The sequence below is a fragment of the Carex rostrata genome, chromosome 34 (genome assembly GCF_964058835.1).
Source record: "Carex rostrata chromosome 34, lpCarRost1.2, whole genome shotgun sequence".
NCBI lineage: Eukaryota > Viridiplantae > Streptophyta > Magnoliopsida > Poales > Cyperaceae > Carex > Carex rostrata.
This window is the reverse complement of record NC_135951.1, coordinates 3,844,164-3,871,165: the sequence shown is the minus strand read 5'-3', so window position 1 is coordinate 3,871,165 and position 27,002 is coordinate 3,844,164. Positions and strand designations below refer to the sequence as shown.

The 27,002-nt window shown below is 33.6% G+C and overlaps 2 protein-coding genes across 2 annotated transcripts; one reads left to right on the top strand and one right to left on the bottom strand.

Annotated features, from left to right (window-relative positions):
• Positions 1 to 4,227: 4,227 nt before the first annotated feature.
• LOC144548965 (uncharacterized) lies at positions 4,228 to 8,142 on the bottom strand. Its single transcript, XM_078297703.1, has 2 exons — positions 5,195 to 8,142; positions 4,228 to 4,834 (listed from the first exon to the last, which is right to left on the bottom strand). Exons 1-2 carry the CDS (start codon positions 8,097 to 8,099, stop codon positions 4,476 to 4,478), a joined length of 3,264 nt encoding a protein of 1,087 aa, XP_078153829.1. The 5' UTR covers positions 8,100 to 8,142; the 3' UTR covers positions 4,228 to 4,475.
• Positions 8,143 to 11,613: 3,471 nt separating this feature from the next.
• LOC144549174 (ubinuclein-2-like) lies at positions 11,614 to 12,523 on the top strand. Its single transcript, XM_078297908.1, has 3 exons — positions 11,614 to 11,728; positions 12,021 to 12,160; positions 12,236 to 12,523. Exons 1-3 carry the CDS (start codon positions 11,618 to 11,620, stop codon positions 12,315 to 12,317), a joined length of 333 nt encoding a protein of 110 aa, XP_078154034.1. The 5' UTR covers positions 11,614 to 11,617; the 3' UTR covers positions 12,318 to 12,523.
• The last annotated feature ends 14,479 nt before the right edge of the window (positions 12,524 to 27,002 follow it).

Sequence of the window (27,002 nt, the reverse complement as noted above, 5' to 3'; positions counted from 1 at the left end):
CAATTGCCTGTTTTCTTTGATAATTTTCTATTGCAGGAGGAGAGGGTAGCTGGAACAAATGGGTTAGAGCATCAGATTGATGATGATACCTTCCTGGTAGTTCATTCGGTCGTTTCTGACATTTAGCTAGTTGATATGCATGTTATTTCGTATATGTTGCTGGTTTTGATGGCTTTGTGTTGCCAACTATTTCTATAGTTTCAATTTGTAGTATGCTACGTGATTTTCTTTGATGTATCGTTTATAGGATGTGTGTAAACAGGTACCAGTGGTTTGGTACCACGTTTGATAAACTCTGTAGGTTTCGTTTCTTAATGAAATCGGTGGTATGTACCACTTTTATTTTATTTTATTTTTTTTTAAAAAAAAAGAGATAAAGTTAGAGGTAGGAGAAAAAGGATGAGTAGATAGATAGCAGGCAGGTACTAGAGACAGAATAAAGATATCATGTTATGTTTAAAGTATAATTTCGTGGAGTACAATTGGGTGTTGACTTGAGCGTGGACTTGACTATGAGTCTATGAGGCTCTCAAAAAATCTCTGCCATATCTTTTGATTCTAAAGACATCTTTTAAGAGACTGCAATCTCTTTTATAACAGATGAGAAGTCCAACATAGATGTATGGTTTTTTTAATTGATTATGATGGGCTTAGGCTTGGGCTTGGGCTTGGGCATGGGCTTGGCCTAGGTGCAATTTTTGTTCGCCAAATCTATGTTAGGGCTTGGGCTTGGGCATGGACTTGACTATGAGTCTATGAGGCTCTCAAAAATATTTTTGCCTTATCTTTGATTCTGAAGACATCTTCAAAGTGACAGCATGTACATTAACATAAGGTTTTAAAAAAAAACAAAAAAACAAAAGAGATAGTGTAGCATGTACATTAACATAAGGTTTGGTTACTCGAAGATATTTTTGCCTTATTTTGGATTCATTTAAGTATTTAAAAATTGTTAAAACTGACAGGTAAGCTTCAAATATAATTTCATATACATACAAATATTTACTAGATCAATTTGAAAAAAAAAAAAATTTAAGAAACATATCATATATTGCATTTTCAGCTGCTTGTGTGTATCCTAGATGATTTTTATTATTTGTGTGAGACTGGAGACTTCCAAATGCAATATTAGAGAATTTAGATCAAGCCTTGTTTTGTCTTTCATTATTTGTGGGAGCCCAGAGACTTAAAGATATATAAAGAGTGCTTTGGATTTCTATTGATGAATTAGATTATTTCAACTTCATCACATACACAATTCTGCACAGGCAAGCAATAATTGAATATGATTAACGCACATTTATAGACCTCCAGCAGTCTTAAAATTGTTAATTTTAACCAAAAAGAAAAGAAGAGTAGTTTATTCGCCTATTCTGTATTTAAAAATAAAAAAATGATATATCATAGTTTTAAACATTTTGACAATATATACTATTTTCAAATTTTCAAATAGGAAAACATCAACCTCCTTGCAGGTAGCCCAAACACCATGTTGGACCACTTTCACAATTGGTTTCTGGTCAATATCTCTCCTATTATATTGGGCCCAAACCCAACCCTCTTAGCCCTTTCAACACGTAAACCTCATATATATATAGGCCTGTACATGTGCCTGTCCATGTGCAATAATACAAATCTGAGCCCATCTCTCTCACCCACCTCAAACTCATCGACGACAAAAGCTCACATTATTTCTCAACCCTCCATCTAAACATAACTACTGTTTATAAGAACTACTACAAATTATCAATGGTCAATTTATTTTTCATGATAGTTTAATAAAGATGTGGTTTTTTCTTCTCTTCCTTACTATTTTATTCATCCATCGAGTTTCACATTTCAGAAGAGAGTAAAAATAAAAACCAGTTACCTAACTCATTTCCAAATATTCCGAATATTTTTTTTCGTAACATAAATTTCCTAGCATTTTCAGTTATCCCAATTACTTCTTGTAAATAAGTCCCGTTGGAATGTACAAAAAAGATATGAACAAAAAACTTCAAAGTGATATGTAACTCTAGTTTAGGATTACGGACCATGCATGGTTATTTGTGACAGACCACCAACATAATATCCAACAGGTGAGATTTTTTATTTTTTATTTTTACTGTAAAAGTTCAATTTTTCCCATGCCGGAGCTTGCTCCGGCCGAATCGGATCTGAAACTTGGATTATTTTTGTCAAAAGCTTATTTTCTACTAAAAAATAGAAAAGTTAATAAAACATTAATTTTTCAAAAATTGAGGTTATGAAGAAGAAATTAATGGGTGTAATATTCATCCCTTAAAAAAGAAAAGGAAAAAAAAATGACAAGAAAATTAGACAAACAAATCAGAAACAAAGAAAATGGAGGTGTCCAGTGAAAACAAAAATGGAGCAGGAAAACAAAAAATAATTTTTTTTTAAAAAGAAATGAAACTACACTCGGCCAATATTTTATAGGGTAATTATAATTTCCCCACTTAATTATTCATCCCCCATTTCATCTCCCAACTAATTTTCTATTTTAACTATAACTATAACTACTATTTTTAACAACATTTATTTCTTTCCTCTTTCTCCCTTTCTCTTCCACCTTCATCTTCTTGTAATTAATCCCTTTCATGTTTATGTTCCCCTTCCTCATGAAGTAGCGAGTTTTGCAAAGAACAAAGCTTTATTAATGGTGAATTAGGCCACTGCATATTAAATAAATGACATAAAAACAAATTTTGATAAAAAAAATAGAGATATATGAATGAATACTTGATGTCTTAGAATGAATACTTCAATGTGTATAAATGAATACTTAATATCTTAGGTATGAATACTTACGTGACAAGATATTAATACTTGTGCAATGAACAACTCGAAAGTATGTCATCATGGATCTCATTTGAAAAAAAAAATTGTATAGAAAACGTTAATGGTTTTAGATTTGCAAAATTCTTCACAGATCGTCAGAAATATTAGTTAGATTGAACGGAGAAAAAAAAACTCACCTCTAAAAACGTGTAAATATGGATGAGTGATGTTTCCAGTTTTTATATTTGCACTTGCACGACGAGGATGAATACTTTCTTGATAACGATGAATACTTGTACAACGAACAACTCGAAAGTATATCATCATGGATCTCATTTTAAAGATAAAATTATGTCAAAAACATTCGTGGTTTTAGATTTGCAAAATTTCTCACCGATCGTCAAAAATATTGATTAGATTGAACGAAGAAGAAAAATCCCACCTCTAAAAATGTGTTTAGCTTTTTTTTTTAATACTTGATATATTAGGTTTGAATACTTGATGTGTTACAGATAAATACTTGATGCATTATAATGAATACTTGTGCATGCCAGTTGTAAAATCTTTCAAATATTATGTGGTCTCCAAATAGTAAGTGGTCCTCCTAGATAGTTAGTAGTTATTGAAGTAGTTAATGACTGGGGGATGAAATGAGGAATTGTTACGGGAAGATAGCTAGGTGCTCCCTATTTTATAAAATGGAGAGCGAGAAAAACGAAGGGACATTCAATTTTTTCTCATTCTTTTAGTCCTTAAGAGAAAAAGGACCATGCTTTCAAGTCATACCAAAAAGTGGTTGATTGTTCTTCAAAAGGGATGCATATTTCGCAAGCAATTACTTGATTACAAGTCAAAGCTGATTGCTTTCCTTTCCTGATACTTCGCATCAGTAAAAGGTACACAAGACAGTTTATTTTATCCTCTACATGTATCTAGCTTTTCTATGATATGAATGCCTGTGTCATATTTTGTTACAGTTTTATTGCATTTCTTTTCTGGTGTTTGTTGATAGCTATTGGTCAAGCAATCACCTTATTCAGATATACAACAGCTTCAGCTACTTCAGATATGTTCAATTAATTCTTCAGTTATTTTGCATTATATAGCTGTCACAATTTAGATTTCGTAAGGAATTGAATATATAATCATATTTACAGTTCTGTAAATTCGACTAGAATATAGTTGACTGTCAATAAGTACGGTCTATATTCATTAAAAAGTGGGTTATCACTTTATGATTTGTTATGGGAACCAGTGTTTGATGCCTTTGTTCAAGGTTTCGGTTTGATAGCTTTCATTCGGCCTGTTTGTGACACTTGGCAGACAGCTCAGAGGTGAAGGCAACTAATATGGATCATGAAAAAAAACTCTGATGAGATCATTAATATTAGGCATTTACATGCGTTCCTCCGGAAGAATAAGAGCTCGAATAATCCAATATATAAATATGCATCATTAATCCAATTCACTCATTACAATATTCTTATTTAATTGAGTGCATATATATAAAAGGTCTTTCAATTGAAATACTTAAGAGGCCCCCCTTATTTGTCAATTAGAAATAAATAATATTTGTTATTACAACATATATACTACAACACCATAAATTACAACAACAGTTATCCAAATTTTACATATAATACATATTTAGGGGAGCCCTTCTTCTCTTTTGATCATATTTTTCTCTGTCTCTATTGCCTAAGCACTTTTGTTCGTGCTAAGTTCAACTCCTTGGTAACATCTTTGATAGAAATGCGTTCTTTTGGAGACTCTTTGCAACACATTAGCCCACATTGAATCACTGGAACCAAACAACTATAGACATTTTCAGGTGTATCCAGATTGTGTTCTCCATCAATTTCAGAGAATAATTTGGGGTCGACTATGTCCATGACTTGGTCAGGGAAAGCCATCTCAACTTGCTTCTGAAGGCTTAAACCATCTATGATTCTCTCATCGGTTGGACTTACTCCAGTGAACAACTCAAGCAAGAGAATGCCGTAGCTATAAACATCTCCTTCTACCGATGGCCGACCACCCATCCCATACTCTAGACAATGAAAAGTAAATAGTTACAGCCCTAAATTTAGTACATAAGTATAGTGACCTGTGACTCTACCTATTAACATCTGTATAATTCACCTAGTTTCAAAAACTTGGGCTCACATGATTTTTAAAATTTTTATATATAGCCTAAAACGGTAAATTAAAGAAGTATAGAAAGATAATAAAATTAAGTCTGAATCATATCAGTATAAATGAGGCAATAAATATGTTTCCCTTTAGCCCCGTCAGTGGAACAAATTTGACCATTTTTTTTCTTTGAACCTTAACAAAGTCGATGAATAATTGTGTCGCAGGGACATGTAAAAAAAAGTACTTATCAAATAATAAGCCCCGCTATATATACCTGGAGGAATGTAGCCAATAGAACCTTTGATTCCACCGGTGCTTGACATTGATTGAGAAGACATGGTATCAGGTCGAACCAAAAACCTTGCTAATCCAAAATCACCCACATGTGCAGTCATGTTATCATCCAAAAGTACATTACTAGGTTTGAGATCACAATGCACGATTGGTACAGCTAAATGGTAATGGAGATAATCTACTGCTGCCGCCACATCAAATGCAATGTTCAACCTCTGGACGAAGCTGAGGCTTCTGAATGGCCGATCCGTACATGCATTTGGATGCAACCATGTGGCCAAGCTACCATTTGGCATGAACTCAAAAACCAAAGCCTTGAAATCATTACCTTGGTGGTCTATGCTAGAGCACAAACTCAGCACTTTTATGAGGTTCCGGTGTCTCACATTTTTTAATGCCTCGCATTCAGAAAAGAAACTTCTAGAAGCATTGTGTTTCTCAAGGTTTAGCACTTTCACCGCAACAGTTGTCACATTCTCGAAGCTCATAACGGCTTTGTAAACTTCTCCAAATGAACCTTTTCCAATTAAATTATTTGGGGAGAAATTTTCAGTAGCTCTAAGAAGGTCGTTGAATGAAATAGGCTCTAACCCATATTTCAAAGCTTTATCAGATTGGGGTTTGTTTCGAGGGTTTTTTCTAGTATAATAAATCACTACCAAGCAAATTATTGCTGTTATGCAAATAAAAGAACCAACAATAGAACTTATGAGCACCATTTTTCTTCGAAAGTGATGTCTCTGTGTGGAAGGTTGTGAAATGCATTGTGGCAAATGCATTTGGGGTACTCCACCACAAAGCTTTGGATTTCCTCTTACATCTAGACCACTGGCATTCTTGAAAATGCCTTCTTTTGGTAATTCGCCCTCGAAATTATTGAAAGAGATATTCAAATATTGCAAATTCATTGTACCCAGGAATTCAGGAACTCGACCAGAGAGTGAGTTGTTAGAGACATCAATGGTTTGCAGCCCTTTTAAATTGCTTAATTTGGTTGGAATTGTTCCTTGGAACAGATTGCTACCAAGATAAAGGGCTTGAAGTACTTCGCATCCATCAATTGTGGTAGGAATCTCTCCACCCAACTTGTTATTCGAGAGACGAATTGATTGTAGGTTTTTCAAGTTACCAATTTCTGATGACAAGATGCCAGTTAGATAATTGTGTGACAAGTCCAAAGTAATGGAAAGAGAAGGAAGATCCATGATTTCTTTGGGAATTTCACCTACCAACTTATTATTTGAAAACTTCAAGAGTTCTAAGATTTTCATGTTACTTAACTCTGGTGGTATACTCCCTTCTAATGCATTATTTTCTAGAGATAGCTTGGTCATTTGGGTGAGGTTGGCAAGAGTTACGGGGATTTGACCTGAAATCATGTTACTATTCAGATCTAATTCTCCTAGTTTGAAAAGATTACCAATTTCTACCGGAATGCTGCCACTGAGAAACATGTTGCCTAGGTCAAGCGTGTTTAAGTTGTTGAGTTTTCGGAGCTCTGCTGGTATGCTTCCAGAAATTAGGTTACTAGACAGTGTGAGTTTAAGAAGACTATTAGAAAGGTTTGTTATAGAACTAGGTAAAACTCCTTGTAGTTGGATGTTGTCAAGTCGTAACAATTCTAACAAAGTACAATTTGTCAAAGCATCCATGAAACTCCAGTCAAGTGGCCTCTTGGCTTCTAGTTGATTAAAAGACAAAACCACTATTTGAAGATTTTCTAAGGCTCCTAAGCTAGATGGTATCACGCCAGTGAAGTAATTATAATCTAATTCAACTGCAATAAGAGAAGAACAATTGGATATGGATTGTGGGATCTGTCCTTTGAGTTGATTGTCATAGAGGCGTAAATATTTCAAGTTTGGTAAAGAATTGCACATATCAAAAGGTAGAGTTCCATCAAGCTGGTTATAACCAAGTTCCATGGTAGACAATGCTGATAGGTTATAAATTGAGTGTGGTATTTCACCCGAAATGTTGTTATGATAAATGTTAAAAAACTGGAGGTTTTGAAGCCTCCCAAGTCCGTCAGGTATGAATCCACTTAACATATTTTCGGAAAGATCAATAGCTGTTAAACTTTGAAGATTACCCAAGGTATGTGGGATGGAACCATAGAATTTATTTTTAGAAAGAGAAAGTTGCAGTAAGTTAGTAAGGTTGCCTAAGCCAGGCGGGATGTGACCACTAATGTTATTTTGGTTAAGATAGAGAAGTGACAGTTTGGTAAGGTTACCTAAGGTAGGTGGGATGGAACCTATGAGATTATTGCCATACAGTGATAATATTTGGAGCTGTGGGAGGAGGCCGAATTCCAATGGTATGCCTCCTGTGAGAATGTTATTGCCCAGACCAATTTTTTCTAATTCTTTGCATTGCGCTAAGTGAGATGGAATGGTTCCATGGAGATTATTATTTCTTAAATGAATAAGTTCTAGATTTGAGCAATTACTTAGAGTAGATGGAATGCTACCATCGAGAAAATTCACACTCAAGTTGACAAAACGTAGCCTACCCAAGTATCCGATCTCTACCGGGATACTTCCTCTCAGTTGGTTATCAGAGAGACTTATTCTTTGGAGGAACGTGAGGTTTGCTAGAGATGGAGATATATAACCTGACAATTGTTTGGAGTCGAGAATGAGAGCAGTCACTCTATCAGGATGGTGGCGGCCACACAAGATCCCTTGCCATTGACAGTGGTGCAGTGACTCGTTCCATGAGGAGAGGACTCCAAATGGGTCATCATGGATTTGGGACTTGAAGGAGAGAAGTGCTGATAGATCAGTTTTACTAGTGGTTACTATGGCAGCGAGAGAAAATGAGGATAAGGTTAAGAGATTTAAGAGGAGGTGAATAGTGAGCACTCTATAACAACGTTCCATGATTTGTGTAATGAAGGCAATGGGTTTATCTCTCACATAGTGCTGCTCTTCTTATAGTTAAAAATTAATGAAGTTGACTACAAGATATTCCCTCATGAGTCGTTCTAGTGCTAACTGCTATTTCGTCAGCTTCTATGGACTACTGGAATTATTCTTTTCCTTCTAGCTACTTTTGAATGGTATTACAAACCGACTATTTTCGTCTTCCTTCTACCTAACTTGTGCTGCGCGCGAAGTAGCAACTGACTATTTTTGTTTTCCTTCTAACCGTGGCTGCTATGAAAGTTCATTTTACGTACAGTGAACGCACTGATGGAGTTTTTGGAATAAAAGGATGACTGGCTATGAAATTAATAAAGTATGACTGGGAGATGAATATATATTATAGTTTACACAAATTAGTTTTTTTCGAATTAGAGAATACCATGTTGAACAAAACTTGCACACTGCTCATATGAATGAATGAATGAATGAATAAAGATCTTTAGCTCTGCAATCCGTGAAAAACAATTGGTTACTGGGCCCAAACCCATCCCTCTTTGCCATTTCAACACAAACTCCATATATTTCTCTTTTCCACTAAAATAAAATTTTCTTATATTTAATTGAGAAATTTTATCAAGGTATGAGTTCATTATTTTAAAATAAATATTTTTTTATCAATGACAGAGCTATTAGCGAGAAATCAAAACACTTGCTCTGATTTGAGGATTAATAATTGATTAACTCTGCACATAAATAAAAACAAAGAACATTAACAAAATAAAAACAAAGAAAATTGATTAAAAAATACACATGCTTTTCCGAAATAAAAACAAAGAACATTAACAAAATAAATACATCACAGTACCAATAAAGAAGAAATGTACAACAAACAAAAAAAAAAAATTACCTAGTAACAAAAATAATATTTTTCGTGTAAGAAGCCACATATTAGTAATCATAATAAGAGATCTCTTGTTAATATTAACTCAGTTGGGTGGTTTGAGCCCAAATTTGCTCAAAATGAAGAAATACTTGCATACATTTGCTGAGCTCCAATCTTTTCTTCACAGCTGCTGCCTCATCATATAATATCGGCTTGATACAAAGATATAATGTTTAATTACGCTGGAAAAATATAAATGATTAAAAAAAGCACCTGCAGCAAAAGAGCCGGAACAGCCCAAGCACTGTTAAATCTGTCCGCGGAGATAATTAAGATTGAGATTTGCCAATAGCCAGATGGAAGAAAAAATTATATAATCTATATACCCTCCAACTCTTCTACATATATATTTCTTAAATCAACAATTCACAGGTATCGCACAGTTTTCGCAAATTGAAGTCAAATCGATGTCGAAAGTATTGTACTAGACTAATTTAATATTATACATCTCGAAAAGTTTTAATTAGGTTTTTCCAAAGCTTGAAGAAATGAAGAGATATACAATACCGAGTACAAAAACATAAATATTATGTCATTGTAATTTAGCAAATTAATTAGTTTGATGCTTTTACTTAATTTCTGATTTTCAAAGTGAATCAGTGCATATTGAATACATCCTATTCGGATTCAGATGTAGACGATGGCCACAACAAGTCTAGACAGATCAAGGAATTATATATACAACTTGAAATTTCATCCACATATTCAAATACCTAGGCTGTATTTCTAAAAAATTAATTCAGCAATTTGACTGAATGAGCTTTTATCAAAGAACAAATTATCGTTGACTGCATGAGTGGAAAACTAAGGGTCTGCATGGCGGTCTTCTAAACAAATACATTGCTTTGTCCACATTGGTTTTGATAAGAATTATTTTTTTGTTGGAACTGTCATCTTCTTATCCAGTTATTTGATTTGAAAACCAATGTGGACAAAGCAATGTATTTTTGTTGGGCTGTCCTCTGCATTAACTCAAAAGGGAATCCTCAGAATTCTAAACAAAAAAAAGATTGGAATCTGTCATCTTCTTATCCAGTTATTTGATTTGAAGGAATGTAAAAGACAATTCAAGGAAAACACTTGATATTTTCTTGGTATTAATTAGTATTGTATTTTGTGTTTTGTCCACTTTGATTACTAATGTACACATGTGAATGTGATAAAGTAAGAATGACTTGAGACCTGTATTTGGTGTTGACCTTCAAATGACTTGCCAATTGTTTTCCACAATAATAATTAATTCCAGAATTTATTGCGGACAAGTGCTCTTACACTAGTGGAGAACATACAATTAGTGTCGCCTTAAAAAACCGACACTAATACTTTAGTATCGGGCATTTAGAAAAAGCCGACACTAATAATATTAGTGTCGGCTATTTATAAATAGGCGACACTAATAACTGAGAATTAGTGTCGGCTGTTTATAAAAAGGCGACACTAATGTATTAGTGTCGGCTATTTATAAACAACTGACACTAATACTTAACCATTAGTGTCGGATATTTATAAACAGCCGACACTAATACTTAGCGTCGGATTTTTAATTTCAGCCGACACTAATGCAGCGAAAAATGTAGTGATCAATATTTCAGTCCCGCCGTTCTCTCTCTCTCGCGCGCATCTCTAGGGTTTTTCAAAACCGCTTCTTTCTCCCTCCGCACAGCTCTTCCTCCCACTCACCTTAGCGTATCACCTCCGCTCATGCGACGCTCACCACCGATGGTTAAGCCTTACTCCAACCCTTCTCCTCCCCTCTCTCTCTCTTCTCGCTCGCTCTCATTAGGTCGCTCTGAGAGGATCGTCGCGTCGCAATAATGGGGTCGTCTCTTCCACCAAAGGAAGTGAATCAGTTCAAAGTCATCGTTGTAAGCTTTCTATCTTACTTAGTCCTTCCATTGTGAGTTTGATTTTGATTAGATTTTTTGTATTTAGTTTAACGCAGTATAGAGGGAACTATAGTGTATTGAATCAGTAATTTGGGGCTTTTCGGGAGTCTATTGGTTTGCTCAATTTGTAGGGTTTTGTAGTCGAAGTGATCAATAATTAGAGGGTTTCGAGTTCGTTTGATTGGGGTAATTTTGTGGAGGTTGATTGGGGTTAAATCAGCTTCAAATTGTGAAGAAAGCACTTTCTTTAGTTACACTTGAACTAATTTGATTGAGTATTTTTTTTTTTTCATTTATGGCTTGGATAATGGTTGTCTTCAAAGCTGAATTATGTTGTAAAGCAAATGCTATATATCAAATTGTAAAAACTATTAGAAACATTAGCTTAGAAAGTACATTTAAGCCGTGGGATAGACTAGTTAGATTTCATACAATCTATGGTTATTTTTAATTTGTTTCTGTTCTCATATGAACCTTTTCAGAAATTATATGAAACAAAGCAATACAAGGGTCTGAAAGCTGCAGATGCCATATTGAAAAAGTTCCCCGAGCATGGAGGTAAAGCTTGAAATTTCCAATCTAGATTATTGTCTAAATGTGCCAATTATCTTTCTGGGTTTGTAGATTTACTATGTTTTCTGGTTTTGTTGATATGGCTGATAATTAAGAACATATACAGGGGCTTGATTTGTTGCATGAGAGAAATGGTTGAATTGGGACTTTGTGCAAAGCAAGAGAAGGCAGACAGATTCCAGCATGTAAAAAAAGAAATAAATGAGATGGTCAAACTGCGTGTTTCTCAACTCAAATCCAAGGCACATCTTATACTTTTCTTTCCTTTATTCCACAATATTTTTTTAATAAATGCGGAGGACGATGATTTTTTTTTGTTGGGATAAAAGGTAAACGGAACAATAATATAATGGGTTGTCACCAATTTTCTAAATTATAGCTTTAGTAGGAGAAATATAATAATTCAAAATGCAAGCTCTTTTCTATTAGGGAGCAGTTTTGCTTTTCATTAAAATCAGGTCAAGTTACTATGCCAAACATAAGTTTTAGCTGTCTCATGTATTGACCATATTCATAAATTTATTTGTTATGTAGATGCAAGAACAACAGCAAGCAAATGGATCAGGTGATGATTTTCAAGTAGTAGGATATAGTGGCGCATTGAAAGGGAAGTTTACTATGGATAATGCTCTTGAAGATAAGATATATGCGATCTCTATGATTTGTATGTTGAGGTAAGGATCTTTAGCTATGTGCATGGTTCACATCTTTAATCATCTCTTTAACAATACGGCATTGGTTAATTATAGGGGATGGATGAAGACAAGGGCCCGCAGTGTAGGAAGCTATATGTCGAGGTACTTATTTCCTTTATCCTTAGTAATGACTTAAATTTTCCCTGTATATGTTTGTTGATATATAGGATCTAATACTTATCCTTTTTCAAGTGTAATTTGCGTGTGGCATATATTTTACTTGACATGATTTCTAACTAGTGGTATTTTAAATGGACTCCCTAAATGAAAAGAATTAAACAAGTGCCAATAATCATATTAGATAAACAGATCCGAGTTAGAAATTCCAACCATCAAAACTTACCTCAAGTTATTCCCAAATTCCAATCACCAAAAGGTACATTAGATGTGTGCTGGTATGCTATCAGTATCGTGTTTATTTCTTGGTTAATAGGCAATGTGTTTTTTTTTTCTTGGTTCATTAATTGATTAATATGTTATTTTGTTTTAATTGTTATTGCATTCAATTGTGGTATGTAGCTAGTGGAGAAATTAGCAAATGGGATAGAAGCAGGAACTAGGGACCAACACTTTGATGCATTGGTTTGTTTCTCAAAAAACCCTTCTTATCAATAATTGTGATCACATTTCATTTCAACCCTTATTTTTGTCAGTACTACCCATGTACTGTTAAACATGTATAATTTGTTTATTTGCATTTGGCCAAGTTAGATAACCTTACCTCTGAGATCTAATATCTAGGGGCATAATAGTCATTCTTTGTTTTTCGGTGCTGGGGCATGTATGGTAGATATAGTGAGTAACATTTTTACTGTATCTTCACTATTCAGTGTCTAACTAATAGGAGTATATCATCATGAAGCACGAGGAAGGTGCAAAAACAACTATCTTGCTACTGACGAGGAGAGGAGTTCGCTGCGATTTGATTAAGTCCTAGATAAGTGCTTTTGAGTAAAATTATATGTGAATTGTGCCCATGCGATTTGATTTTAGTTTTTTTTGCTGATTCTAGATTTATGAATTTGTCTGGAATAATGATAAACGTTGTAAATGTGATATTTGGCAATTTGGATGATATTTTATTTAGTGAGTATTATTTGTAAATTAGGATGTGTTATTTGATATCTTCAGACTGCTTGTTTTATATATAGGTCAGCAAAAATATATGGTAGCTGTCCAAATAATCAAATTTATTTTAAAAAAATAAAATAAAATATAGTGTCGGTTTTTTATTAAAAGTCCGACACTAATAAGTATTAGTATGTGTTATTTATTAAAAGTCCGACACTAAAAGTATTAGTATGGGTTATTTATTAAATAACTGACACTAATAAGTATTAGTGTCGGACTTTTAATAAATAACCCATACTAATACTTTTAGTGTCGGACTTTTAATAAATAACACATACTAATACTTATTAGTGTCGGACTTTTAATAAATAACCCATACTAATACTTATTAGTGTCGGTTATTTATTAAAAGTCCGACACTAATACTTATTAGTGTCGGCTATTTATTAAAAGTCCGACACTAATACTTATTAGTGTCGGCTATTTATTAAAAGTCCGACACTAATGCTTTATTTTTAGTGTCGGTTATTTACAAAGTATTAGTATCAGCTCCATTAGTGTCGCCCAAAGTCCGACACTAATACCCATAAACAACTGATACTAATTCCAAGTTCTCCACTAGTGTTATTTTCCTGTCAAACGAAGACCTGAGTAGACTGCATCTCTTTTGTTTTTATTCCAACCCCAGCTTTCTAAATTCTGTAATTTGCTTATGAAATGGAGCTCTAATTTTCATATTATGCAAAGAGATTAACTCGGATATTCGAAGATAGTTTTTATTTTTCTTTCGAGTTAGTTTGGTCAAATATTATCAGAAATGTAACATTTATTCTTTCTTTCTTTTTTCTCAATACTCATTGTTCACTTTCATTCAATTTGGTTGTATCATATTTCTAAATTATCAATAAAATATAGAATAATTATTTAAGTACTCTCCTCCAGTACTGCCAAAATTCCCGCACCCGTTTAGAGAAATTATGTACTATCTTTCCCACAAATTATATGATCCCTACTAATTATTATTCTAAAAAGATATTATATGCCCTCCACTAATTATACGGTCTCACTAATTATTGCTTTATAATATCTGCAGCCATCTTCTTCTATGGTCTACACTAATTTATATGGCTCCCCTTTTTTTCAGTTCCTGCACTCGTTCTCACGTCAACGTTCATAGATAGAAATATTTGAAAGATAAAGATAATATATTAACACTTGAAAAATAAGATATTAATACATTGATATGTAACTTGTTATGATCATTCATTTTCCAGTTCCTCAATCGTCCCCACATCAACCTTCCTCTAATGAAGTCGTGGGGATCCCGTATCACTGCATCAACATTCGTCAATCATCCCCGCGTCAACGTTCATATCATACAAATAATTGACCACATAGATATAAACATTTTAGTGCATAAGTACAAAAACTGGCAGTACTTGATATTAATACTTTTAGACGTCATTCAGTATCATATGTAAAAATATACTTGCAAGTATGGTATAAATACTTGTATGACAATGAGTCCCAAAATATGTCATTGTAAATCTTATTTGAAAGAGAAAATTGCATAGAAAATATTTGTAATTTTAGATTCGAAAAAATTCTCATAAATTGTCAGAAATATGAATGAGATTGAACGAAAAAAAAAATCAAACTCTAAAAACGTGTATGGCCGCCCCATGTAGTTTGAGTGGTCTCCCATATGTAAGTTTGGGAGATTTGGTTGGGGAGAAGTAAAAATGAATAACCGAGCCTTAGGGGTAATTCCGTCTTGTGCATAGGGAATTTATAGACTACCCATGAGGACAGAAATGCATATCCTCTGCATTAACTCAAAAGAGAATCTTTTGAGTTAATGAATCTCAACCGTCTCATTTTAAACGGAGTCAGTTTGACCTCTGCTTATGATATAGGAGGTCCTTTAATATTAGTGCGGATCTAGTCTGCACGAATCTTAAAACAAATCGGATGGTCAGAATTCATTAACTCAAAAGATTCCCTTTTGAGTTAATGCAGAGGATACGAATTCTGAGGACCGGCTGAAGTTGACTGACTATGAAAGTTGAAATATGGGACCCGAATTCTGATCATTTTGCACTAAGAACCCGCTATTGGACGCTTTTGAATGCACTAAAGAAAATTCGTAACCAACGACCAAAAACAATATCAATACAACATACTACAAAATGCTAATTATCATTAAATCCGTGTCGAAAGTATAAAAGGGCGCCTTCAAAAGATTTCTGCAACGTTCATACACGATTTGTTGAGCCTGCCATCCGAAACTGTTTGTTAGAACTCCCTTAATAAATCCTTTTTCCTTATCTCATTTCCCTTAATAAATCTTCTTATGTATTTAATTTTAGTATCTCTTGGTTGAAACAAATTAGTTGTGAACCCGAGAAAGTGATTGCCAATCTTTTTGAAATAAAATTAAGTTGCGAGACTTGTTTTACTAGTAAAATTTATCAATCATTAACCTCCCTTTAGAGCATCTCCATCAGTGCAAGCCTTTGCATTTGCAATTTCAATTGATTTTAATTGCAACGACTCTACATCCATGAAATTAGATTTAATTTCATTTTGACTGTCACGTCAGCAATTTTTTTTTTCGGTTAACCACTTCCTTTCTTCTCCATGCGTTTCTGTTCCCTTCTTCCGTTCATTTTTCAAAACAACTCTCCCTCCACGATGACCAGCACAAGCTCCCCTCTCTCTGCTGTCTCCTATTTCTCTCTCTCCATACATTCTTGAGTGGAGAGGTCCATAGTGCAAGTTGCCCTTAAAATCAGTGCACACGCATCCACCCCAAAATTTCGTACCCAAGGCAACCAAACTTCAGAACCAACAATACAAACATGAGGAGATTAAATAATTAAATAATATTGGAAAATCTAAAATAAAAAGTTTGATATCTCTCATTACTACAAGATCAGTCATTTCTTGTGATAGTGAGAACAAAAAATTACATCCAAAACCTTAATTACTAAGAAATTACAACAATTTGATCTCTAAACAAAAATTAGCAGACCCATTCATCTTCTCCTTTAACATCTCATACTGATCCTACAGTACCAGTAGTTTTGCCTATCGGACAAACATGAGCTGCAGGAAATTGTTTTGCCTGTTCTGGAGATACATGATGTTCCTGAATCAGATGCAGAGAGAATAATGCGAGATTTGATTAACAGGCTCGAGATGATCAGGATGCCAAACTCCATCACCACCGAAGAGAAAAGTACTACTAATGTGAAAATCGAAGTTAGCAAAAAAGACTCAGGAAAAGGTCAAACAAGGAGATGATGTAACTATTCCAGAGGATTTTCGGTGCCCCATTTCTCTTGAGCTAATGCGAGATCCGGTTATTGTGTCAACTGGACAGGTTTGTAAATGGGGTAGCAATATCTGAGAGCAATTAATTGTTCCTGTGTACATAATTTTGCTGGACCTGACAAGTACCTGCCCATACAGTTACCGGGCACCAGTAAAACAGTATATATTTTACCAATACAGTTTATCTACTTCATACACAGATATAGGTAGCCAAAGGTATGTGGCTATATTTAGATATATGGTGTTGAAACTTGTGACTGAAATCTTTGCATGAAACACCTAGGCCCTAGCATGCCAAAACCAAATCACACGAAAAAAAATCAATGAGTACCCTCCCTTTTGAAACGGTTCCATATGTGCTCAACCAAGTCCGCTTTGAGTTGTTGATTTGTTGATCTATTACAAACTTTTAAATGATTTTGTTGATATTGTTGAAATTCAGAAAGACGACCTCGAGGGTCTAGCAGTTGTACACTTTACCTTACCTTGGAAGAGACAGTGAAAGGACTTGAAGCTCCTGCCTGGAGTTTCTTCCCTCATACCCTCGCAACACCACATCACCCTTCATTCAATCAAACCCAAACACATATTCACAAAACAACAATTCATCTCTTTGACTAGTCAAAAGAACATTTTTTTAATAAAATCATACGATAGAAAACCAAAAGAAACCAAGAAGAACATGAAGACCTGGTAAGAACAGAAACCAGCAAGAGTGAGAATAGAAACTGCCATGCCTTCGAAGCTGCACTGCACAATCGACAACCCAAACAGCACTATCACTGGCATCCTGGGTCCCACCATTCCTTCCCTAATCTCTAATCGATTGATTCAATTCCACGGCAATTCCACCTATAATCAGAAAATGAGAGAAGTTAATGAAAACCCAGTGCCTCTGCACATAGTTAATGAATGATACGTTCTATCTATAATTATGCCTTTTTTATTCAAGAAAAATTGCCAAGAGTAAAAAATCATGAATTTTTATTTAAAGGACAAAATTGTAGCAACTTGGAGGTGTGGTAGTTGGGGGCTCAACCTATTTAATTTTTCAGTATACCAGAATAGTGTGGCAAGCTGAGTAGTGAATCTAACTTAACTGGTAAGAAATTATCCAAAAAAAATGAACTACAAGATAAGCAAAACGCCAGGCCGCCTGAGAATCTAACTTAGCTGTATTAATAAGAGAAAATCTTACCACAATGGGGTAACGCCAGGCCACCTGGGACAGCAAAAATTGGGAGGCGCAGCCATTAGAGAAGAGGAGGTCGCCATTCTTCCAGCGTTGTCATGTACAAACTTCAAATGGGTGCTTCAGCCCTTGAAGGAGGGAAGCGTAGAGTGAGAGAGGGATCGGAGGTCAGGAGCGCTGTCAGCATCGCGGGATGGAGGCGAACGGGGAGAGGAAGAACGGAGGAATGTAGGAATGTAGGCGGAAATGGTGACAGCGGAGGTATGAGCAACGACTGCTGGGAGATCTGAGTAGCGATGACTGGCAGGTCTGAGAGATAGCGATTTGTTATTTTCAGCGATTTGCAAGGGCTTTGCAAGCTTGCAAATCCTGAAAGCTTTCGTTTCTGAAATTACCGCTACATCGGTGCCTTTGCGGATTTGAAATGACACGTCGGACTTTGCAAGCGTAATTGCAAGTCAATGGAGATGCTCTTAGATCGCTACAAAGAAATAACAAAGTGATATCAGAGAAATACAAATCCATTTAAATAACATTTAATTTGACAAATTATGTTCTAGGAATGGTGATCAAGTTATATTACTTAAAAATTTAAGAAAAAATTAACACCGGAATAAAATGTATGATAAACTCATTAACGATCTTAATTTATTGTTTAAGATATTGTTCGAAAATGTTTTCAATCAAAATGTGATAATTATCAATAAAAAATAATTTTTCAGTCCTAAAACCTTAAAAATGAACATGATATTAATTATTTGTTGAACTTAGTTTCTTAATGTATTTTGAAAATCTTCAAATTTTTCGAATGACTATGAAACGTTAAAATCCTGAACCGGTAGTTTGTATTAATTAGTTTATATAATCTCATGCTTTTCAATGAATGAGAGACCATCTGACCCAGCAACAACGTCTGATCAATCATTGGTTGGGATTCTATTCATAGTAAAACAAGTCCCGTGACATGTACAGAAATTTTATATTACCACAAGGGTTGTTTCATGGAAGCCACCATATGTGGAAAAATTGCCGAGGCCCCTCTATAATACAACATCGGGCAAGACAATCCGCAATTCAACATACAAAGTCCTTTTGAGGAAGCGTCTAATTGTCCACAGTCTTTTGTCCACCATTTGTCCACAACTTTGACTTGCGCGAATACTGTAAAATTACTTCTACATGCTGTATAATTATACAATATATCACATAAAATATATCAGTTAATCACAAAACATCCAACAACTATTTGAAGTGGTCTCATGATAGTTAGAAAAAGATTGCAACTTGCACAACATCACAAAATAAATGTACTTTCAAACTGTACTTTCAGAAATTACAGTTATAGGAAGTTATTGGCAGTTATAGTTAGTTATTAGCGGTTATTAGCGGTTATTGGCAGTTAGAGTTAATTATTACCGTCCGCACTGGGTTGAATCTTGTATACTGTAAAATTGAATCTTGTATACAGTAAAATTTCCAATTGAATCTTGTATACTGTAAAATTGGATCTTCTACACAATAAAATTTATAATTGAATCTTGTATACTGTAAAATTGAATCAGCAGAACTGTAAAATTAAATCTTGTATACAGTAGAATTTTCAATAGAATCTTGCATACTGTAAAATTGAATCTTGTATACTGTAAAATTTTCAAATAATACTGTAAATTTTCAATTGAATCTTGTATACTGTAAAATTTTCACATAATACTGTAAATTTTCAATTGAATCTTGTATACTGTAAAATTTCTAAAACTAAACCATAAAATAATACCATATATACTGTAAGATAAAATGTAACAAATGCTACATTTCAGTTTAAACTACAACCTACAAAGAATCATGTATACTGTAAAATTGCAAAATATAAACCATAAAATAATACCATGTATACTCTAAAATGGCTAAATCTATACATACATCCATCCATCATCACACAAAAAATATGTTCACCACAAAACAACATATGTTCACCACAAACAACATTTGTTCAACACAAGATAAAAATATTCACCGCAACATTCAGAATAGCATAATAGCAACAAAAAAACTATGGACAAATAACTTTTACATTAAAAACCTCTTGTGTTCATTGTTCGGATGAGTAAGAAGCCTCTTTATCATCTCTTTCCTTCAGATTTTCACAAGATAAAAACTGTAAAATTACAAGATGAATACTGTAAAATTACAAGATAAATATTGTAAAATTAACAAATCAATACTCCATATCGCCTTTCTATCATCTCTTTTCTCCAAATTTTCACAAGATGAATACTGTAAAATGACAAGATGAATACTGTAAAATTAACGAGGCAATACTATAAAATTAACAGATCAATACTCCATATCGCCTCTCTATCATCTCTTTCTTTCAGATTTCTACAAGATGAATACTGTAAAATGACAAGATGAATACTGTAAATTTAACAAGGCAATACTGTAAAATTAACAGATTAATACTCCATATCGCCTCTCTATCATCTATTTCCTCCAGATTTCCACAAGATGAATACTGTAAAATGACAAGATGAATACTGTAAAATTAACGGGGCAATACAGTAAAATTAACAGATCAATACTCCATATCTCATCTCTACCATCTCTTTCCTCCAGATTTCATTTGAAATGCTAGATCTGTTACTGCATACAACGAAAACAACAAATTCAACAGAATTAACTTACTAGATTTGAATTTTGTCGTGCTCTTCAACAAAAACACCTTCTATTCGATCGCGCTCCACGATTGAAGGTTCCATTGCGATCATGTATAAAAAACGAGATCGAGTCAGTAATCTCAATTAAAATCGACATTGCAAAGGAAAAATGAATCAGAGAAGGTAAATACAAAAAAACAACAATTACGATTTTGTTGCCGTCGCGGCCGTTCCAGATTATTTTTCCAATCCGATCTGATCAAAGATGAAAAATGTCATAAGCAGATTATATAAGAAAAAAAAATAAAAAAGTTACAGATTATTATAGGAAAAAGAAAAAAGTTACAAATTGAAGAAAGAGGACAAATTGAAAAATCGGAGCAAATATTAGTTTTCTTCACCCATCCAAATCGATTTCTTGAAACTTAAAGTCAAGAAGAACTTCTTAGGAGGAAGAGCGAGCAGCTGATCTCACTTTGACTACGATTCGATCTCTCTCAGACTTCATAAAAGGGGACTGACTCTTCCACTGCTACATGAACAATAAAGCATCGGTCGAATAAATCAATCGGTCCAATCCTTTTTTGAGTAAAGAATAAGAGATCGGAGAAAAAAGTTACCGATTGAAGAAAGCGACAAATTGAAAAATCGAAATTTAAGATATCGGAGAAGAAATCGGCTCGGAAATTTTTATCCGCTTTATGGAGAAGAAATCGCCTCAAAAATTTAAGATATCGGAGAAGAAATCCTTTTTCAGATATCGATCGATTTTTAGATTCAGAAATTTTTATCTCCGTAAAGCAAAAAAGTAATATCGGAAAGAAATCGCCTCAGAAAGGAAACAAGTTGATCGGAGAAGAAATATTTTGAAAATGAGATTCACAAAAGGGAATAGAGGCACAGAAGGAAGTTAAATAGGCGGAGTAAGTGGTTAGAAGTGGGGACCGGTGTCCGTTAAAATTAGTTAAACACGGGGTGGATAGCGCTGTGGACAAATGGTGGACAGAAGGCTGTGGACAAAAACCTTTTCTCTTTTGAAAATATTAGGTGGAGAATTTACACGCAATAAGAAAGAAAGAAACATTTAACCTTCCTTTCGAAAATAGTAGTAGGAGGACAACTTAGTAATATATATTTATATTAATCAAGAAAAATTACAGAGGCTCCTAATAAAAAAAACATTGGATTAGACAATCAAGACCATGTGTTAATCAGCAATTCAATATACAAAGCCACTTGTGTCACCGGGTCCTAGTATTATTACGTGAGATGCCAACAAACTATTTTAATCCATATGCTAACCAATAATTAGCTATTTTATTAATCCATATCATTTTTCTAGAAGCTAATTATAAATGAATGGTAAATTATTCTCTATTGATTAGTTTTAAAAGCAAGAATGATTACAGAACTAGAAATCCCTACAAAGGACACAATATTTCTTTGGTTGCTACTACAATGATCACTTTAAGTACACTTAGTGCTCTAGAAATACTTTTCTTTTATTAATACAAATATTGTTAGTGGAACCTGGCCAACTAACTTTAAATAATTATAAAAAAAATGTAGCATGATTACAAAACTGTATTTTGGTGTTGACCTGCAAATGACTTGCAAATTTCTAGGATAGCATGATTCACAGTAATAATTCTAGTCAAGATCGCAATAACGAAGATTTCAAATAAGAGTAGATCGTGTATATCTCCTAAAATTTTTATTAATATCCCAAAAGAAAAAAAAATCGAATTGTACATCCACTTTGACAAGATTTTGAAAAAGGGATCGACTAACTATCATCCAGTCAATTTCCCTCATTCATCCCTCAGTCAATAACTACTTGTAGGGACCATTAACTAACTGAACTTCATTAATTACTTGGGGACCACTTAATATTTAATATATTTTATAACTGACGCGTGCAAATATGGAAACCTATGCGCACAAGTGTTAATATATAATATATCAAGTATTCATACCTAAGATACCAAGTATTTCGAAAAAAAACTGGACACATCACACACACATCTTTTACACATTTTTAGAGTTGGGTTTTTTTTTTCTCCGTTCAATTTCATCAATATTTATGACGATCTATGAGAAAATTTGTAAATCTAAAACCATGAATGTCTTCTACGTAATTTTCTATTTCAAATGATATCCATGATGACATACTTTCGGGTTGTCCGTAGTGCAAGTATTCATACCTCGTCGTGTAAGTATTCATATCTTGTTGAGCAAGTATTCATACCTCGTAATGCATTACCTATGGGGACCGCTAATTAAGTGGGGGATCACTAACTACTTAGGTAACCACTTAATATTTGATAGATTTTACAACTGTCACGTGTAAATATGGATGCATATGCGTGCAGGTGTTAATATATAATATATCAAGTATGAATACTTGCGCGGCGGACAACTCGAAAGTACTTCATCATGGATCTCATTTGAAAGAGAAAATTACGTAGAAAACGTCTGTGACTTTAGATTCGCAAAAAAATTCACAGATTGTCAGAAATATGGGCGACATTGAAGTAAGAAAAAAAAAATCATAAAATGTTTAAATTCACGGTTTTAGGTCCCAAAACCACAAATTTAATTTACGGTTTTAGCCCTCCCAATACCCCAAAACAAACCCACGGTTTCGTATAGTCAAAAATTTAAATTGCAGTTTAAATCTCAAAAAATATTTTTTTACATAAAACCGGAAATTAAGTTGACTGTTTTCTTTTTTTAGGTTTTTATTATTAAACAGAAAAAATTATAATTTATTTATTTTTTGTATTGATATATCCGAAATATTTTTATATATTTTTTTCAAATAGATGGAATACTATATAATTTGATTTATTAGAAAGACGGCGACAAATTTTCCGCATCAATATTTTTCAAGCCGGAATTTTTGTGACTGTAGAAAAATTAATTTATTTCTTTGTTTGTTATTGGAAAAAAAATAAAAATATTTTGAATCTGAGTTATTGATCACAGTTTAAAATTCACTTCTAAATAAAAAAATATATATTGTAGTCCTTTTTTTAAAATAATAGTTGGTTCTCACAAAATTGTCAGATGAAATGAAATTGCAGTTTTAGCCGTTAATTAAATTAACGGTAAAGCCTTAAACCTTTACCCTACTACCGCAAAAAATAATTTCCGGTTTTACGAAATCTTGGATTTGTTTTCCGGTTTTGGAGGGTCTAATCACTACTAGAATCTGGGTTTATTGCATGGATAAAAATATTTGTTGCATGGATAAAAATATTTGTTGCATGGGTAAGTAGTGTCCATGCAACAAATGACTTGTTGCATGGATACTCTGACTTGTTGCATGGGCTTACCCATGCAACAACCCCCCAAAAAATGTCAGTTGCATGGATTATCCATGCAACAAGTCGAAAATTGAGTAGTTGCAACGAGGGTTGTTGCAACGGTATTTTTTTGGGCTTGTTGCATGGATAACCCATGCAACTACTCAATTTTCGACTTGTTGCATGGATAACCCATGCAACAAGTCGAAAATTGAGTAGTTGCAACGAGGGTTGTAGCATAGGTAAGTCGATGCAACAAGTCAGAATTCTAGTAGTGAATACCGTGGATTTAATTTGTGGATAGTTGACCCAAAATCGTAAAATAAAATTGTGGTTTTGGTATATTTTAAAATCTTTTCAAACGAGATGTAGAATATTAATAAAAATTTCGGCCGTGTCTCTTATATTGAGGGAGTTATGAAGAATACATTTGTGCCTTTTCACTGTAGTGGTGGGCGAAATTTACAATTTGGAGTAGGCAAAAACTCAAATATATTAAGATGTAAGCTTGTTTATCGAAATCCAGGAGTGGGCATTTGCCTACCCCTGGTATATTGTAGCTCCTGCTCTGTACAATATGTCGCACAAACAAAAAAGTTCACAACTAAATATTGTTCTCAACAATAAATATGACTAATAAATTAAACCTAAAAAAATACAACTTCAACAAATAATTCAGCATTTCATCCATCCAATTGCAAAAATATTACACATAATAACACCGAGTAGAGGGCCGGGAAAGGATTTAGAAATATAAGGTTAGTTGTTCCGATTTTCCAAAAAGAGGAAACAACTTGAACTTATTCACGCTTAAATGACAAGGAACAGAATTTCCGAACTGGTGGGTTTATTGTCCCGAAATGTTTTAGACATAATTTTATTTAGATGTATATAAACAGACTTTTTGTTTATATACATATCTTCAATTAATTTCATTGTCCCAGCGGCTTCTAAAACAGTATCCATTCCTAAACCCAAAGTAAGAAAAATTATATACATGTCTTCAATTTCACCTCTTCCGTGTGTTGTCTACTAATTAAAGACAATGAAATTGTGGTCTTCAAAATGAAGAAGCAACTATGCGACCCTGACAATCTCAGCTGGTGGGTCAAAAGATTGGACTACAATGTTCACCCACTATATTAGTGATCCATCCACTACATTAGTGCTCACTCAATACAATCATTCTTTGGTAGTATAAGTCGTCTGACACTGACCATAACAATAAGTCATGAGAGGTTGCCACTAAGCATTATTGAGAATTATTTAATAATGGAAAAGTATTTCTTTTTATTTTCTCTTGCCACGAACCAGCATTTCTATTTTGTGTGCATTAGTGACACTTGATTTGGGAGAAGCTGTTGAAGGGAGGTTTGACTTTGTCAATGGCTATCTGGAGTTAGTCAGGAAAAGAAGAACTGAGATTAAGCGTTGGGCCTAACAGGCCCAGTATGGAAAACATGGGAGCTGTGCTATTAGGCCCACAGATGAAGACCTCAAGTTCTATCAAATTTCCTTGTTAAATCGACATTTACTAGTCTTCAATAATTCAAACATTTACAGATTTATTATTCAATTTACCAATTCAGTTCATATCATTTTTATTTTTCTCTTGTCAATCTCAAGGAATTCTATTGAAGCAATCACATTTGTGGTTTTAGCAATTCAGATTTCCATTATTCTCTAAATATTTACAGGTACAGTCCCCAGCTATGCACACTGAAGCTAATTATTTTAGACCAATTAATTTATCCTGTTTCATCCAGATAAATGGAAAGAAAAACAACAAGTAAAATATCACTTGACAGCATTTTTTCTACAAAACAAAAATTTCATTAAAAAAAAAAATTAAATGCTAACAAGATCTTGCTAATATATTAATTTGACCCCTTGAAATAACAGAAATTTCAAATTTACGAGATACAAATGAAAAACAAGATTCGTTGTACTTCATCTCACATATAGGAACCTTATGATTCAAATTCAAGCAAAAATAGAGTCAAGCGATCTCCATATATAAAAAAAATTGTGGGTTTTTTGTCCAAACGGCTTTGGACAAAGTCTCATCCAAAGCCAGACCTAAATTGTCTGATCTGCATCAAAATTAATTTGCACATATATTTAGATTCAAAAAGCTATTTAAATTTATTAAGATTTAAATATGTTTGCACGAATCTCAATACATATCGGACGTTTAAGTTTGGCATTGGATGAGACTTTGTCTAAAGCCATTTGGACAAAACCCAATCCCAAAAAAGAATTCATACAATCTGCCTTAAAATATATTATAAAGTTGTGCTAAAAGAATAACACATTATAATTTTTGTGATTATCAATTCATCCATTAATGCTGTAATTATATTAAGCACATGATTACTTAATTACAAATCTCTTACGAGAGTTGAAATTAAGAAATATAATATTTAACAACACAAACATTAGACAGAATTTTTATTTTTTATTTTTAAAAAAGAAGAAGAAGAAGGAAGCATTTTTTTTAGACTAATATATCTTAGCACTAGTACTCATTTTAAGCTGATCAGATTTTATTCCTAAATTCAAATTTGGCCCAATTTTTGAAATGCTACTCGTTAAGTTCAAAATCTGATACTTTATGTGTTTTGAAGAAGAAGAAAATAATTATATACTAAAGTAACTATATCAAATATTTATTTTTTTAGGACAGAATGATGTAATTTGGTGGTTTATCATTTTATTTGTCCATATGCAACCCTTTATACGAAAAAAGGATTTTTGAGTTCGGATTCCTCATTTAAAACCAACCTAATAGGTTTTGAGTTGGTTATATATATGAATCAGTGTTATAAATAACAGTATGTGCTCGTCAGATAGACAGGTAACTGCCAAGCGATTATTCGGGAATAATCAGGAATAATGGGACATAGTCGGAAATAATAGAACGATTATTTAGAAAAAATCCGTAATGGTTTGATAACCGCTAATGACTAATCAGCCAATTAATCGGTCTAAATGGATGTTTTTTACATCACTGATATGAATTATAGAAGCAATATAAGTATTTGAAAAGATGTCAAATTAGCATACATGATAAATATTATTGACATTTTGCCTCGATCTAGTATTGTAAGAGCAACACTAGACTCAATATACTAATTAATTTTCTTGTTTTCAGTTTATACTGTAGAGAAGCTGATAGATGCTGGATAGTGAAAGCACGGATTTTGATGCATTAGTTTCGCTGATCAGAGAAGTTCAACATTCTTTGCCGGTATACCAGA

Bases quoted from the DNA above. Each gene is read 5' to 3' on its own strand.
- LOC144548965 (XM_078297703.1), bottom strand. From the start codon at position 8,099: ATGGAACGTTGTTATAGAGTGCTCACTATTCACCTCCTCTTAAATCTC. The intron at 4,835-5,194 runs GTATATATAGCG...TTCATTGTCTAG, and splicing joins TATTGGCTACATTCCTCCAG to AGTATGGGATGGGTGGTCGG.
- LOC144549174 (XM_078297908.1), top strand. From the start codon at position 11,618: ATGGTTGAATTGGGACTTTGTGCAAAGCAAGAGAAGGCAGACAGATTC. The intron at 11,729-12,020 runs GCACATCTTATA...TTTGTTATGTAG, and splicing joins TTTCTCAACTCAAATCCAAG to ATGCAAGAACAACAGCAAGC. The intron at 12,161-12,235 runs GTAAGGATCTTT...GGTTAATTATAG, and splicing joins TCTATGATTTGTATGTTGAG to GGGATGGATGAAGACAAGGG.